This window comes from Stigmatopora nigra, chromosome 11 (genome assembly GCF_051989575.1).
Source record: "Stigmatopora nigra isolate UIUO_SnigA chromosome 11, RoL_Snig_1.1, whole genome shotgun sequence".
In the NCBI taxonomy this organism is placed as follows: Eukaryota; Metazoa; Chordata; class Actinopteri; order Syngnathiformes; family Syngnathidae; genus Stigmatopora; species Stigmatopora nigra.
In genome coordinates this window covers 2,863,650-2,881,575 of record NC_135518.1, presented here as the reverse complement: position 1 = coordinate 2,881,575, position 17,926 = coordinate 2,863,650, and the positions used below count along the sequence as shown (strand labels likewise).

The 17,926-nt window shown below is 40.0% G+C and overlaps 1 protein-coding gene across 37 annotated transcripts in view; it reads left to right on the top strand.

Moving 5' to 3' along the window:
• The window catches only part of clasp1a (cytoplasmic linker associated protein 1a), a 68,545-nt gene extending 51,417 nt beyond the window's left edge, over window positions 1-17,128 (top strand). For 25 of the 37 annotated variants that reach the window (XM_077728317.1, XM_077728314.1, XM_077728308.1 and 22 more), the window contains 7 exons: window positions 1,155-1,401; window positions 4,305-4,346; window positions 8,507-8,697; window positions 9,517-9,645; window positions 11,147-11,353; window positions 13,432-13,548; window positions 14,897-17,128. In XM_077728317.1, the coding sequence (XP_077584443.1) occupies window positions 1,155-1,401; window positions 4,305-4,346; window positions 8,507-8,697; window positions 9,517-9,645; window positions 11,147-11,353; window positions 13,432-13,548; window positions 14,897-14,983 (1,020 nt within the window). In that variant the 3' untranslated portion in view covers window positions 14,984-17,128. Of the gene's footprint in view, window positions 1-1,154; window positions 1,402-4,304; window positions 4,347-8,506; window positions 8,698-9,516; window positions 9,646-11,142; window positions 11,354-13,431; window positions 13,549-14,896 lie in introns of those variants that run through there. The other 12 variants (XM_077728327.1, XM_077728326.1, XM_077728325.1 and 9 more) reach the window with 2 other exon arrangements.
• The last annotated feature ends 798 nt before the right edge of the window (window positions 17,129-17,926 follow it).

Genomic DNA, 17,926 nt, shown 5'->3' with positions numbered 1-17,926 from the left:
ATCTAACCTGTAACTGTGTAACTATGCCTTTCCTGTAGTATTTGAATTCTCACCCTCTCTTTACTGTCAAAACAAAATTTACCGAATACGGGATGAATAAAGTTATCCCTAATTTATGTTTAAGGCCTATATAAGTATATTGAAGGTTTATATAAGTGCATTTGTATGTTTAAGGCTTGTATAAGTAACCAGCATTGGTTTGTACCGAAAAAAAACATTTAATAAAATGGAGAGAATACATACAGTACTGTATACATACATTAGATACTGTATACATACATTAGAGAGAGAGAGAGATTTACTAGATGCAGTAGCACTGTATGGCATCATTCAATTGATTTGTGCAACGTTCAATATTTGGGTCCTGCTGCTCGATCTTTCTGTTTACAAATGGTACTGACGGTCGAACGATTTAAGTTGTATTCCTGTGCAACCCTCACCACTTTCTCACGCGCATTAAGCGTCTTTATTATTGCCACTTTCGTTTCAAATGAAATGGCTTGCCTCTTACTTGCACCCCCCTCACTAGAAGCCTTTTGCTTTTCACCAACCATATTGAATAATGGGTGCACGAGATATTTAATGATAGAAATGAAAAAGCACTGGAGATACGTCACGCACTTCCTCACTCCAACGAATATATACGTATATACCATAAATCTCCGAATGAGTAAATTGAAAATGCTGAACTGCGAATAGGCAGGGGTCGACTGTATACTTATTATACACCAAGGGTGTCAGACTTGGCTTGGTTCGCGGGCCACTTTAACGTCAACTTGATTTCACGCGGCCGGACTATTTTAGATATAATTTTAGATTTTTTTTTTTTTTTTTATAAATGGATTAAAAGCCCTGAATTTTCAGTTTTTCATAGATCAACTAAAAACGGAAAAATGGATTAAAAAATTACAATTATTGATTTAAAAGGGAAAAATCAGGATATTTAAAATACATCTACTTTTCATTTGATCCTAAAACAAAAAGTCGGCACTCATGATTTACTTTCCCGGGCCACACAAAATGATGCGGTGTTTGCAAGATTTGGCCCCCAGGCCGCCACTTTGATACATGTGTTATAGACCAATCACGTTCCATGAAAAGATGTGGCATAAAAACACTACTTCTTTTTCAAATTGTCTTTTCTGCCTTTATAGGCTGGAAAAGAAGGAATAGCATCCAACCCTGGTTCTGATGCACGCCTTGGCTTGGATGTTCCAGAAGGGGGTCGCACAGCTTTGGACAACAAGACTTCACTACTTAATACACCATCACCACGCTCTTTCTCTGGGCCACGGAGTCGAGAGTTTTCTCCTTACGGCCACGGAGAAACAATCTGTACCTACGACAAAAGTGCCCTTAAGGAGGCAGTTTTTGATGATGATGTGGAGCAGTTTCGTGACTGTAAGTTCATATTATTCTTTTTTCATTATATTTAAGAAAAATTAATTCAAGGAGGTTGTACATTGTAGGCTGGATTGAAAGCATCGCTTGTGTCACGTGTGCACAACATGAATGAGACACGTTCCATTTCAGCCATCAGACACTGTATTCAAAGCGTACACTGGGTGCACATAAGAGAAATGACTGACGCTACTGAACAATACAATGAGCAAACGTACAAAACTACTGCACTGTGAGTCTTAATCATATTGAAAAGACAAGTTAGGAGTAACAAGACATATTTAGCTGTTTTGGAGCCCGTGCACAGTTCGTCTCCAATAAGGGACACCGGTTTGTTTCCAAAATTGTTTAAATTTCTACAAGCTTAGTGAATGTAAGACATCAAGTTCGCTTCCAATCATCTGGAAACCAACAGCTTGGCCGAGAGTTTTGTGCAGATCCTCAAACATGCTTTGAAAGCATTGCAAGTCCAACCAAGCATTAACAAGGCACTCCTCACCAGAGAGAGTTTCTCCTCAAATACCGGACCGCTTTACATGTAACTAAGGCATCCACAGTGAACTTGTTGTTGTTTCAAGCACTACGCATCGGCAAGGACTTGTTCAAACCAACAACCCCTAACCTAGTCAAGCACAGAGACATGATATCTGTCTACTGTCATCGTTCACTACTTTGTGGTTTCAACATTCACAGCTTTATTACATCGCAGTATTTTATATTAGGTTTCCAAATCATAGATCTTCATAAAAATATCAAAATTCACTCTAACCTGCAAGCAGAAGACAGGAGATGTAAAATGGTGGAAGTCAGGGCACCGGCACACAACTCGGCGCAGATGAAGAAGCAAAATTTCACTGGAAAAGAAGAATGACGCGTTGAATAATATAAAAGGCAGAGGACGACTTCTTGTCTTTTTCTGTTTTGTTCGGATTGAAATTCACATCACGCACATCACCTTGTGGAGGAAAACAACGTCTTGCCGTTTCCTTTTTTATTTGGATTGGATTTGGCTCTGCCCACATCACCTCGTGGAAGAAGACAACCCTGAGCCTATTCCAGCTTTGTTTGAATTGCGGGTCGCCCTTGAAAATGCCTCCTAAGCGTCCTGGGCGAGGTGTGCAATAAGTATGCCCATGTAGCACCCCATTACGACATAAATTAATTGGGAATCATCTTTACAGTGTCGTCATTTTGTACGAAACAATATCTGTACAAAAATAAGAAACAGTGGTCACAATTCTCCATCACCATGTTCCTTGTGCGCCAAAAACCTCTCATAAAAGCTCCTCATGCCGTCCCATTGGGGCATCATGAAAATTCCTTCGATGATTCAATGCCTCTCGAATTTGACAGAGGACTTGGACTAAAGCTTCCAATAACTTTTTTCACTGGGTACAGTACTTAAAGTTTTTACATATTTTTTTATTTGTATATTTATCAATATTATTTAGATATTCATACATTAGTCTTCCCTCGATTATCGTGAATTCACTTCGATTTTTTTCTGCTTTTAATTATTTTAAAATCATATATATTTTTAGAGTTCATTAAAATGAAAATCCATGCTGAAACGCGTAAGCAGAAGCCAGTCTTGCTTCTAGGACTCCGCACTCAAGAAAAAAAAAAATAGGAGTTATAATAGGGGTGAACCTATTTGGTCTACATTAACCACAATATTCGAGGGATTACGGTATAGTCTTTTCATATGCCTATAATCTTAACATTTGATAAATACACTTCTTGATAATTGTACTTGTGTACTTGTATTTTTGTATATGCCCACAATGGGCAATTGTTCAATTCAGACACCGAAAATGAAAACTTTGATGGTTTTGATGGTTATGAAGTGAGTGCATTGTAAAAATAAATAAAGTATGTACAACCGAACTCAGTTTTGCCTCCGTTACCTTTTTAAAAACCTGTTTTTGGTGTGTTCGCGTTATCCTGGGTGTATTGACAAAACTAAATATCCCAGCACTGGAAATAGCATCTGGGGCTGCTTCCATTGACAGCGCCATAATTCATCAATACATAATAAATATCTATGCCATGTCTGGCTGCGGCTAAAGGAACGGCGCAGCCTTTTTGTGTTTAAAATACAGAAATAGAACTCGTTATTGACATTGCGGCTAAAAATACGACGCGCTTAATAGTCGTGAAAATACGGTATATGTCTTAGGGCAGGGGTGGGCAAACTTTTCGGCCCGAGGGCCACATTGACTTTAAAAATTTGACAGATAAAAAACTGCATCCGTTAACAGTACATATTAAACATAAACAAAAAAAATAACTCAAGTATTAACATACTCATCACTGATCATTAAAGTCAAAAGTATAAAGTACAAAGTAAAGTTAAAAGTATAAAGTACAAAGTAAATTAAAAGCATAAAGTACAAAGTAAAGTAAAAAAGGAATGTATTAAGAGAAATTCAAATGTACTTTAACAAAAGATAGAGGGTCTGTAAAACATGAAAAACAAACATAAGTGGACAGAGCTACTGCCACTGGCTTCCGCGTGACGGTCCCATCTTGGGGCAAAAAGAAAACATTTTGAACAACGTCGGGCGGGCCGGATTAAAAAGCCTAGCGGGCCGTTGTTTACCCATGTCTGTCTTAGGGTCATCCCTCACTTTGTGTTCTGTCGTCTTCCCATAGTATGTTATTTTTCCATGTTCTTTAGTTTGCTATTTTGTCTTTTGATTCCCTAAATTTTGGTAGTCGAGAATTACACTATGCACCATTGCACCATCTCTCCTGCCTCAGCGCTTTTGGGTCAACATTGTTCCTCGTTCACCCACTAGCCCGTATAGCCCTTTGTTGTCACTCAAGCAAACATTTTATTCTTGCTGTCAGAATATCCCATCCTCCATCTTCATGTCTGCTTCCCCCACTCTTCCCTTTAGGTCGAGGAAAGGAAAGTCCTGAAAACACGATGATGCTTCCTGGTAAAGATGTTTGACTATTTACCATTTATGCAAAACTATTTAGAGATGACTTAATGACTATCCTCCTTGTACATTTAGGATGTGTTCACTCTTACTAATCATCATTAACAGCCCTGTCCTCCCTTATAACTGACCCTGTCCACCTTTTAATGATCAAAGCTGGCATTAGGCATTTCAGGATGGGCAAATGTTAGACGCTGTGGTCACCAGTGTGCTATTAAGTCCTCTATATATAATTTGAAAAAAAATGGATTAAAGCAGCGCTAGAGGTAGTGTCGACGCCTCGGTGCTGACATGACACTACTATTGGTGCAGTTGGGACTCGGCTCTCTCACTAGTGGTTTAGTTCACAAAGTAGCGGGGTGCATTGCTCCCTCTAAGATATACGCATATTTAATTTTCGACTTACTCTCTTGTTCTCCATTCACAGCAAACAAATGCAACGCACAAAAGAAAATCCAACCTGAATTGTAAAAACAAAATAAGCACATAAATTTTTTTTCTATGCATGTCAAGAAGCGTTAACTATGAAAAAGACTTGCGTCTGGCCAGTTAGAGCATGTTTAACTAAGTAAGACAGCAGCACCCTAGGTACAAGATACAAGTGAGTTTTTTCACATTTTATGTCAGATATATATATTTTTTCTTGAATTGTATTCATGGACGTCAAAATAAATTTTGTTTAGCGTTTTATCTGTTTATCTATTCTCTATTTTGAAATAAATTACCTTACCGACCAATGTCTTCCGTCATGGTGCCATGGTGTTAATGTGTTAGTGTTTCGTCTGAGTCTCCTTGCAGTTCCGTGGATGTCTTTTTTTGTTGCGCACATGTTGTACCCTGCAATTAATCTTGAAACACAGGGAGAAATCACCAGTACAGGTATTCGTTGTTGCTTCTTCAATCCAACTTTACTGTTATGAAGAAAATCTCCCGTGGTTTAAGCTATGTGTATCAAGGCATCAATAATCGAATAAATATATACATCCAATCCAAACTAGTGGTATGGGAATCAAGGCATCAATAATCGAATAACGATATACATCCAATCCAAAGTTGTGGTATGTGAATCAAGGCATCAATAATCAAATATCGATATACATCCCCAACATGCGATCGTTAATAAATTAGTGTTCCCTCGCTACTTCGCAGTTCAGCTATCGCGGACTCAGAGCTTCGCAGATTTTTTGGGGGAAAAAAAATAAAATACAAATATTACATTGAATCAACACATTTTACAGTTTTCTCTACCCATATTCTATATGGTGGACTGTATACAGGGGGGTAAAAAAAAATATTATTATTTTTTTATTTTTATTTTTTTTGGAATTAAATTCAAATTACGCACTTTTGAAGGGGAATCCCTACTTCGCGGAAATTCACTTATCGCGGGTGGTCCCGGTCCCCATTAACCGCGATAAGCGAGGGAACACTATACACTTTAGCACAGTGATTTTCAAACTTTTTTGGCCACCGCCCCCTTCACCGCCGGGCCAAAATGCCAACGCCCCCCTCTTTACCCCTTTCCAACGAACGAAGCTTAAATAAATAGAAGACAGGCGCCTCAGATATTATTCGCTAATTTCGTTTCTTTTAATAGACCAATGCGCAGTTCACCTCGAATCATAAAAATTGATAGCTGATGCATTAAGCTGGTCGCTGTGCGCATACGTCTGTGGGTAAGCGTTGCCGGCGCGCTATTGTGTGCTCCTCTGCGGCTGACTGGATGGTGGTGGTTTCCCCAGTCGCCTGCATCGACGATAAACTCGCGACAATTAGTGATATACGGTATATGCGCGCTGCTCGTGAGCGCTCGAGCAGACAATGTTTCTTGTTTCAATAAAGCTTGTTTTTTGTCGACTTTTTATTACAGACAATCAATTTTTCCGGTCTTTCTACAAACACCAACGTCACATTTTACTGTAATTGCTCCATCGCCCCCTTCACTATTTCAACGCCCCCCATTCGCCTGTTTATTCGTCAGCGCCCCCCTGAAAGTTCACACCGCCCCCCGGGGGGCGGTACCGCCCACTTTGAAAACCACTGCTTTAGCATGTCACATATATAAGCCATACTCTCAATCAGTCATCATTTTTTTTGTCCGACAAATACGGCTTACATGCGAGCAAATACGGTACCTGTCAACCTCGGCCATTTGCTCCCCTTACTAATGATTGCAATTCTCCGCAATAGGCGATAATAGAAACCATTCAAATGCAACGCAGTACATATTTTCTCAAAAGGGCGCTGTTACTAGTCTAAAAATGTCTAATCAGTATGCACTAAATTTAAGAATCTGTAGATGTCGCTGTATGACGCTGACAGTCTGGGTAAATTGGTTGCCGGTGCGTTATATTTATATAGTGACGTGGGGGGGGGGGGGGGGTTCAAAGGGGAATATCATACTTAAACTATAACAATATTAGCAGTCGACAATGACGTTTTTGTCTTAGTCCAGGGAACGTGACGTCGCTGAATAGACTCGAAATTGGTAAAATGAGATCGGTTCAACAAAAAACATACTTAAAAAAATCCTTTACAAATCTTTACAAATGGCGTAGACAATTTTAAATGAATCAAAAAACGTATAAAATACGGGAGAAACATATGTTGACAGCTATGTAGACATGCACCTGCCTGTATTATGATTGTGGTCAGGCACAAAGACAACTTTGCTCGTGGAATTTTCTCTTTATTTTCAGTGTTTCTTGGGTAGGGCCAGGTTAAGGTACAAAGGTAGAAGCATAGTGGCATCGTCTTGCGTAGTGTGGAGGTCGATAGCCGAGAGGTCCGTAGAGGGGTTCAAAGCAAAAGTACGAGATGTGTGGTTGAGATTGTGATCGTGGTACGTGATCCATGGTTGTGAGCTTGGTGAAGGTCATGGGCACAAAACAATAGTTAGGAGATTAGGTGAGTCAGACAAAGAGATAAAGCGAGAAGATACTTAAAAGTGAACTGATTAAGACGATCCAGCGCCGTGGTTCAGCTCTGGGTGGCTTAAATAGCTCCCTGATTGTGATGAGCCGCACCTTCCACTGATTAGCTCATCAGGTAATGGACCTGTAATTGGATGACAGACGCAACCACCCACCATTCTAGCCGTGGGCCTGACAGCTAATACCAGGTGTGATACTGGTGTGTGCCCATAGCGAGCAATTAGGATGTTGCTCAATGTGGTTAGGGAGCTTGCCTATATGCCCAGACATATAACAAATTGGAGGGAACATTGGAACAGAGCCATATCTACCCATCAAAATAGGCACATACGTATCACTCCCGAGGAAAAGGTTCCCTACCCCTGGGTTAGTGCATCAGCCTCACAGTTTTGGGGTTGAGAGTTTGATTCCAGGTCGTTCCTCACTGTGTGGTGTTTGCATGTTCTCCATGGGTTTTCACCAGGCACTCCGGTTTCATCCAACATCCCAAATATCATGCAGTGTAGGCTGGTTGAACACTTTAACTTGCCCCTAGTTATGAGTGAGCGTGAATGGTTTTCCGCCTCTTTGTGCCCTGCAATTGGCTGGGCACTGATTCAGGGTGTCCCCCAACTGGTGCCCATAGTTAAGAATTGTGCTCTTGCTATCACTCTTATGAGGATAAGCTGTTCGTGAAATTGATTGAATGTATTTATGATTGTTTAAAACAGTGCTCTTATACACATGTAATTTAAGGTGTGTTCATTCTGCAAATGTTACTGTCAACTGTGTTTTACTTTCCATCAAAGTAATTTCTGTTGTGATGTTTGATGGTTCATTAATTTCTAATGACTTGGATAATTCTAACCACTCACAATTAAGGTAGAGTTTCTTCTGAAAGAAATTCAGACCATTGATCAAAGGTCCTCGCCACTATAACAAAAATTGTTTGTATTTATGAACAACGTCAGTTTTTTTCTTAAATATATAATTACTGTTAATGCATTTGGGGATTAGTGTGCATGCAAGTACAATAAAGTATACTCACAGTACTTGGGTTGTAAAAAGTATGCATAGCAATTCATTAAAATGTCACAAATTACAGAGATGTATGTTGGTAATGAGAATTATTCTGTTCTGTTTAATTCTGTAAACTAAATTAGGTTGAAATCTCAGCTATTCGATGCTATTTTGTAATTTGTTTTGAGAGAAAATATTATTTTGTCATTCATTCTCTGTGAATAGTTGGTCAAGACAACTCAGACATGGTTGCCGACTTGCTGAAAGAGTTGTCCAATCACAATGAACGCTCTGAGGAACGTAAAGGTGCTCTGTTGGAGCTTCTCAAGATCACCAGAGATGACAGCCCAGCTGTGTGGGATGAACATTTCAAAACTATTCTCCTCCTCCTGCTGGAGACATTGGGCGACAAAGATGTAAGCTAAATCACCTTAGAGTTCATTGTTAAGGACACTTAGCAGAAATTACCCTCCATGTACCATTAACAGCATTGTCAAATTGTTGTGTAATTCCCTAAATTTTTGCCGCAACTTGAAAAAGGCCCCGATCTTCTCAACGCATGAACAACTCAAATTTTTCCTCCATTTTTACAATTTTATTGAAGTTTATGGTGATAGGAAGTGATTAGGTTGAAAACCTTAAAGAAGGGGAAAGAAGGAAGCTTTTTGTCAAAAGTAGCCCAAATTTTATTTATCCACACATTGCATTTCTCTCTTGACCCAAAACTTTTAACATAGCCCAAGTGGTTGACAACCGGTCCAACCTGACCTCTGTCTTCACCATTAGTACCCCCCCCCCCAGCCACATATTATTTTAAAGTCAACGCACTTATTTACATAACTGCGTAAAACAAAACAAAAAAAAACACCCAGTTGTCGCAACCTATAACAAGTCTTGTTGAATGTAATACTCAGCATGTATGGCCCGGCTTACAAGTTGATTATAACAAGGTCAATAAGATGTTAAATCAGCCCGAACAAGTCCCGGAACACAGTGAGGCCAAAATTCAGAGGTCCTGGACCGCTTTTTTGTCATTATTACGCTGTAACAATTAGTTGTTTAGGAGTGTTTTTGAAAAAATCTTAAAGTCAAAGCTATGGAATTTCACTTGTTCTTTTCTTTTAAAAGAAACTCTTAAGCAGAGCTATTTTAAAAGACTTACAATGAAATGTAGACCTATTAATGGATCAATATTTCTTCTATATTCTAAAGCTTTTTATTCTTGTTTCTTCTAGCATACTATCCGAGCCTTGGCCCTGCGTGTATTGAAAGAAATATTAAAGAATCAACCAGCTCGGTTTAAGAATTATGCTGAGCTAACCATCATGAAGACTCTGGAGGCCCACAGAGATTCTCACAAAGAGGTACATTGTGCCCCACAGAATGTATTAATTGGATAACCCCTTGTCTTTTTTCATTCCGGTTCTTATTTTTTTATTTAGTTATTATTCAAACCCCACAACAAAATGAATTTGCTTTTACGTTCAGTATGCTTTTGCCAGACGGCCCGGCGTATGAGTGGTGGCGTTATAATTGGGGTGCGGATGTTCATTAGTCTCTTTGTGGGCCCTACAACTGACTGGCCACCAGTCTAGCTAGAGTGTAGTCTGCATTTTTCCCGACGACAGCTGGTCTTCCTCGTTTCATCTTCTTCCATTTATCCGAATTCGGGTCGCAGGGTCATCAGATTCACCAGCTTCAGCAGGGAAGCCGAGACTTCCCTCTCTCCAGCCACGTCATTTAGCTCTTCCGGGAGGATCCCAAAACGTTCCCGGGCAAGCTTGGAGACATAGTGTCCCCAGTGTGTCGGTCCGTGGCCTCCTACCGGTGAGATGTGCCAGGAACACCTCCCAGAGTGAGGCATCCAGGATGTGTCCTAATGAGATCCACGAGCTAACCTATCTGTCTTTTCGATGCGGAAGAGCAACGGCTCTACTCCAAGCTCTACTCCTTGATGACCGAGCTTCTCACCTTCTCTCTAGGGGGAGTCTGCACACTCTGCGGACAAAACTCAAAGGCGGCCCGGCGGATAAGTGGTTAGCACGTTGGCCTGGGGTCCTGGGTTCAAATCCAGGTCAGTCCACCTGTGTGGAGTTTGCAATATGAGACTCGTCTCAGCTGCCCTCCCTCCAAACAGCCTATATATATCCCACATTCCAAAGACATGCAGGCTGATTGGATACTCTAAATTGCCCCCAGGTAAGTGTGAGTGTTAATAGTTGTCCTTCTCCTTGTGCCCTGCGATCGGCGGGACAACGAATAAGGGTGTCCACTGCCTCTGGCCCAGAGACAGCTGGGATCGGTTCCAGCACCCCCCATGACCCTAATGAGGATAAAGCGGTTCAGAAAATGAGATGAGAGGTAGGAATCTTTAGAAAATAACAAGGACTTAGCAATAAATAACAAAATCAAACCTGACATGGAAGACATGGGGGAACATGGAGCATGGCATGGGAACATGGCATGAAGCAAACAAGGCAGACAATCTGACCATGACTATCCAAGACACAGGGTTTAAATAGACAGGCAAGAGTTGATTACGAAGTACTGGTTAAGAGAGGAAGGGAAGCTCGGAGGGACACGAGGCAAAAAGCAAACAAACCTAACCCAAGTGTTGAAGGACCTTGTACTTTTGAAACTGAGCAACAAACTGCGGTTTTATTTTATACTTTTGTTTTGGGGTATGCTTGTTTCTCTCACTAGCAGCCACACACATTGTATTGTCCACACTATGCCTGATTTTTGCACTGGAAATGCATTAAAAACAAGGACCCTTCAAATGACCAGAAATACCATCAAATTTTTATGACCTGTTCTGCATTTGGCTAAATGCTATTTCGTTTCTGTTTTTCTCTTCTGAGAAAGGTGGTGCGAGCGGCTGAGGAGGCTGCGTCAACATTGGCTGGATCTATCCATCCGGAACAATGTGTCAAGGTGTTGTGCCCAATTGTACAGACAGCTGATTACCCAATCAACTTGGCTGCCATAAAGATGGAAACCAAAGTCATCGAACGGATTGCTAAAGACTCTCTAATACAACTGCTGATAGACATAATACCTGGACTCTTGCAGGTTTGACATTGATTTGCTTCTAACTGGCCATCTGAGTCAGCGTTTTCCCACGTTTTGCTCGTGTGTGTTTAAAAATTGAAGAAGCTTTGAAGTCGAAGTTGGGATATCCTGCCAACATTTAATATCGTATCAAAAGTGTGCCCGAATGTCACGACCAGCCTTTACGTGTTATTGATATTTAGGGTTGGACAGTTATTCTTATCTTAACCTAATAAAGACTAGCTGCTGCAGACAACTGAAAATAAGACTGCAAACCCCAGGGAGCCAAACCACTTCAGGCCGGTAGCATTAACCTCTCACCTGATCAAGACATTGGAGAGAATCATCCTCAATCACCTCAGCCCCCTGATGAATGCAGAGCTAGAACCTCTGCAGTTCACCTATCGTCCAGGCATTGGTGTGGAAGATGCTACCACCTACTTGATGCACAGGTCTCTTTCACACCTGGAGAACACAGGAACCACGGTGAGAATGATGTTTTTGTGACCTCTCCAGTGCGTTCAACACCATTCAGCCGGTCCCACTGAGAGGGAAACTGGAAAAGGCTGGAGTAAGGAACCACCTAGCCGCATGGATCATCGACTTCCTCACTGACCGACCACAATATGTGAGACTCCAGTACCACAAGGAACAGTGCTCTCCCCACTCTTCTTCTCCCTCTACACATCAGACTTCAAACATAATACAGACACCTGCCACCTCCAGAAGTTCTCTGACGACACCACTATAGTTGGACGATTGACGGACGGGAACGACCTGGAGTACAGGGGAGTCATCGCAGCTTTTGTTGACTGGTGTAGGCAAAACCACCTCTACATCAACACCAGTAAGACAAAGGAAATGGTTATCGATTTTCAGAGGAATCCTCAGCAGACCACTCAGGTGAACATCCAGGGTAGAGACATTGAAATCGTAGAGAATTTTAAGTACCTGGGTGTTCACCTCAACAGTCTGGTCCACAAACATAGATGCCCTGTAGAAAAAGGGCCAGAGAGCACTGTGCCGCCTCTACCTACTGAGGATTCTACGGTCCTTTGGAGTGTGCAAGACACTGCTGATGACTTTTTACGACACTGTGGTGGCATCTACACTGTTTTATGCAGTGGTCTGTTGGGGATGCGGGAGCACGGAGAGGAACAGGAATAGGCTGAATGAGCCGGAGGGCCAGCTCTGTTCTGGGCTGTCTTTTGGACTCTTTCGAGGAAGTGTGACAGCAGAGGATGCTGAGCAGGATGATGTCCATCATGGACAGCACCTTCCACCGCCTGCATGAGTCTGTGGAGTCCCTTCGAAGCTCTTTCAGCAATAGACTGCTGCACCCTCATTGCAGGAAGGAGCGCTTCCGCAGATCGTTTCACCCATCAGCTGTCAGGCTCTTTAACAAAACAAATGGCTGAGTGTTAAGACCTACCGTAAGCTTCAAGCTACCACATCTGATGTGCAGTCCTGGGTAAGGACTGGTCTGTCAGTGAGGAAGTCTATGATACATGCGGCTAGGTGGTTCCTTACTCCAGCCTCTTCCAGTTTCCCTCTCAGTAGGACCGGCTGAATAGTGTTTAACGCACTGGGGAGGTCAGAAAACATCATTTTCACCGTGCTCCCCGTGTCCTCCATGTGTGAAAGAGACCTCTGCATCAAGTAGGTGGTCACATTTTCCACAGGAATGCCTGGACGATAGGCAAACTACAGAGGGTCCAGCTCTGCATTCATTGGGAGGCTGAGGTAATTGAGGATGATTCTCTTTAATCTCTTGATCAGGTGAGAGGTTAATGCTACCACCCTGAAGTGGTTTGGCTCCCTGGGGTTTGCAGTCTTTGGAACTGGGACCACACAGGAAGTTTTCCACAAGGTGGGGACCTTCAGCAGACTGAAGCTGAGGTTGAAAATATGTCTTGATATGAATGGTTCACTCCTAATTTCCGGCCTTCCTGTTTGTGGTTTGCAAGTTCCTGTTTAAAAATGGACTTTCGATCCAGATTTTGGTTAACCTGTTTGTACTATTCCACACTTACAACTGTCTTTCTTTCGTTTATGTGGCAATGCAGGATTTGTTGTATAATATCTGGGTCTCTTTGCAGGGATATGACAACACAGAAAGCAGTGTTCGGAAGGCCAGCGTTTTCTGTCTGGTGGCGATATACTCTGTAATTGGCGAGGACCTGAAACCTCACCTTGCACAGCTCACGGGAAGCAAGGTACTCCCCCTTTCATAAAGTTTTTTTTTAGCACCCAATACAATTATCATTATTATTATCATCATTATCATAATTTTCATCATTATCGTCGTCATTATCGTCATCATTATCATCATTATCGTCATCATTATTATTATCATTGTTATCATTATTATTGTTATCATTATTTTCATCATTACTATTATTATGATGATTATGATCATTATTATTATTACTACTATTATTAATATTATCATTATCAGTATTATTACTATCAGTATTATCATTATCAGTATTATCATTATCAGTACAATTATCATTATTATTATCATTATTGTTATCGTTATTATTGTTATTATTATTATTTTGATAGAATGAATGAATCCGCTCTTGCCTATCCAGGTAAGCATCTTTAGATCAGTAGGACAATTACAGGTCAAAGCTAAAGAGGAACAACACTAATTTGGTGCTACATGCACCAAAAGCATGCTACACCCGCACGCTAAAAACACGTTTTTGAAAAGGCAACGGAAGCAAAACTGAGTTCGGTTGTAATTTATTTAGCCATTTTACAATGTACCCACGTCTTCATCACCCACAAAACCATCAAATTAAACAATTGCTCAAATAAGTCTTCCAAAACGCCCGGTCCCCTCTCCACTGCTCCCATGTTGCTCGCAACTTTGCTTTGAAAGGCCGGTTGATCCCGATATCCAGCGATTGATTGTAGTTCCTTGATCGAGCCTCCGGGAATGACGGCAAGCTCCGAGTTAATATATATATATACAATTCGGAGTCTAGCTTTGAATGCTCTGTTGACGCCAATATCTAGCGGCAGGATTTCTGTGTTAAATACAACCGAAATGACAGCGAGCACCAAATTAGTGCGCTTGCCATCATACTGGGTGTATTGAAGAACTGGGTGTATTAAGAACTCTATATCCCAGCAGTCACTGTGCAGTACTTTTTCTTCGGTAAAATAGTAGAGTCGGGGGCTGCTTGCCGTAGGTGTCCTATCGACTGATTTATTTTATTTTATCGTGATACCAATTTTAGTATTGGTCCATATATAAAGCGCACTGGATTATAAGGCACCCTGTCTATTTTGGAGAAAATGTAAGACTTATGTGCGCCTTATAGTCGTAAAAATACGATCAAATCAGACCAAACAAAGACAAAAACTTGTTCCTTCCACACTTCCACACAGGCGGATGTTGTCTACTAAACTGGTCCAACTTTAATGACCTAAGATATCAGAAAGTGTACAAAATGACGCCAACCTTACTCGACGATACAATCAGTCAATTGTCATTTTAACTGCCTACTAGTCAATTTTGCATAAATGTGTTATGTTCTTCTTTGTTTTCAGATGAAATTACTAAATCTGTACATTAAGCGGGCCCAGACAACAAACAGCAATAGCAGCAGTTCCTCTGATGTCTCCTGTCACAGTTAATGGAGGGATGTTTATCTGAAGAATGCCATCATTAATCGGTGATCACAACTGCTTTAAGCATTGCTCCGTCTTATTTATATCACTTGTTTTACTGCTGTATTCCTTCATTCATTTGTCTCAATTTTCTTTCTCCCCCACCCAAACGTGTTTTTTTTTGACAACTTCGGAAAATGTATAAAAGCGATTACCCATTTCCAACTTTATGAATGTTATCGCAAAATAAATACAAATCAATTAAAATAAAACCATTTAACTTAATAGCATAAGAACTGTATTGTGAATCCAATCAGTATTTCAGGTAGTATTTCTAGTCATTTGGAGCACAGAGAAGCCATGATTGATTATTTGCAATCCAAAGTGGAAAATCAAGGCCCTTAAATTTTTTTTTTTTCTTCAGTGAAATTTTACAAAGGTTCCTTTTTATTTAGTATTTTAGCTTTGACTTCAATAAGTATCTATCAACTGCCAGGTAACGAGTGAATTATTTTTCTTCCTGTCCTGCTGCTTTTGAAAACCATAGTCATTCCTCAACACAAGGAATCAAACACATATAATAGGCTGATGGATTGAGCTGTGGCTTCCTTTGAAAAACCTCCTTGTAGGATGAGCATTTGCGTGACATTTTAGCCAGATTTAATTTGGAAAACTGCACAAATATCGTTAAAAATAATACATATGAAAACCAAATACGTCTACTGTTGTCACAATTTCAACATTATTAAAAAAAAAGAAAACGACACTGGATACTGTACGAACCCTGGGCCTATATAACAATTAAGAATGTTATCAGGTGGCGTACTCGGGTGAGAACGGCAGTTTTTTTCCCCTAGAAAAATAAACTTAAAATGTCAATAAGGTCATACCTAACAACTTTGTCATTAAAAAAAGACTTTCAAAGCTATTTAAATGAACCTCAGGATTCATGAAATTAACCTGCATACGCCCTTTATTCACATGATAAATTTAGTGTCTTAAAATAATTTAATCCCTCCATGTATATTTAGTAATTATATGTTCAGCCTTTCTTTTTAAGATGGAAATATTTGGGAGGCAGCCGTTGAGCTAAAGTAACTTAAGTGAAACAATGTTATTAAGCTTTGTAAATATTGCAAATGTCTTTTCTAGTTTCGAATTGAGAGAGACCAACAAACAGACACTGTAGCCATGTAAATTGAATGCCTACAGTAACGTTTCTTTACCGTAACCTCAGCAAGGGACTGGCATGTATAAAAATGTAAACTATCATCTTAAGAAAAACTGTGAATGTGTTTGGGGGGGACTACCTTGTAATGGTGCAAACACCATAACCTCCTGCATGAAATCACAACCCCAACAATAATTCCAAAACACAAAACAAATGAGTTTGTAAATAGATTTTTAGACTCTGATTTGCAACAAATTTCCAAAATGTAAGTTGCCTCGGTCAATCTTTTGCACGTTAGCCTGCATTTAATTTGCTCAGTTTTTGGCTGTTCAAGTGCACTTGTAACATTCGGTTATTCAGTTCTTAAATATAGGGCACCTATGGTTGTAGTCTTTGTTGCAGTGTTTTGTCTACACATTGTCACGAAAAATTAATTTCAACATTGAATTGAAAGTGTTAGTACGAATACAGCTTTATATGTTTGGAATGTCAGCTACCTTTCGTTGGTTGAATCTGATTATGTAGAATACAATCCACTTTTATATTGTGTGAGAGTTTTAATTTTAAAATCTGCTGCTCTTCAAACCCTCTCTACTTGACAGGTGATTTCACAGTCCCATTCTACAGATTGCAGTTATTGAAATAGAATTTTCTCCTTTTTTTATCATATTAGCTTTCCGATATTGAAACTGACATGTTTGCATACAGTTTAAGAAAATTGCCATGCTGGTATTTGTAAGTAAATGGGAAGTTTCCTGTTTTCGGTTCACATCTTTTTCTCTCTCTTGACAGTATTCATGCAAATAGTTCATTTTTGTTTTGTTTCATTTGCCATGCACAATGTAACCTTATATTTATTTTACTTCTAATCTTATTTCATTGTTCTTCCTCATGATGAACTCCACCATAGAGATAAGGTTTTGGTTACCTACCATCCATAAAAGACCTACAACAATACAAATTGTTTGTTCAAGTAATAAACAGACTCGTTGATCTGGAAATTTGTGGAATTTACATTGATCTTTATATGTTTAGGAATATTCCTACTCTTCTATTGGTTCAAAAGTAGATATTTGTTGTTGTTGCTCGAGATACGTTAGTTTCCTCCCACATCCAAAAGCATGCATAGTAGGCTGGTTGAACATTATGAATTTGCCCTAAGTATGAGTCTGAGCCTGAATGGTTGTCTCCTTGTGCCCATGCTATTGGCTGGCCACCAATTCAGAATATCCCCCACCTGGCACCTTTGGTTAGCTGTACTAGGCTCCAGCAACCCCAGCAAGCCTTGTGGGGATATGCGGCATGGAAATCGAATAAATAAATACATTTCAGACTCTTCTTTGCAACAATTTTGCAAAATTTTACTTGCCAATGTCAACCTTTGCACATTAGCCTGCATTTAAATTGCAGCACGATTTCTTGGTGCAGCGTGAAAGTGCAGGTTTTTGGAAAATTACCCAGGATTTTCTCTGCTAAACGAACAACTGCATCATTTGCTGCAGTGGACCCGCATAACAAACATTAGATTCACGATACTGATGGGATGTACTCCTCACCTATTTTTTTTTTTAATTTACAGGGAATTAGAGTGAACAAGAATTTAAAGAGTAACTCAGCAAATAGCAACATAAATGTTGCATTTATTAGGCTTAGTTGGCATGTCCTTACATTTAATAAGATAATACACATTATAAACATCTAACTACCAGTTTTAAACAAATCTTGTGGAAAAAAAGAGAAGCTATACACATCATTATACATACTCAAATAGCAGTTTTCTCATACAAGTTAAAGGAACA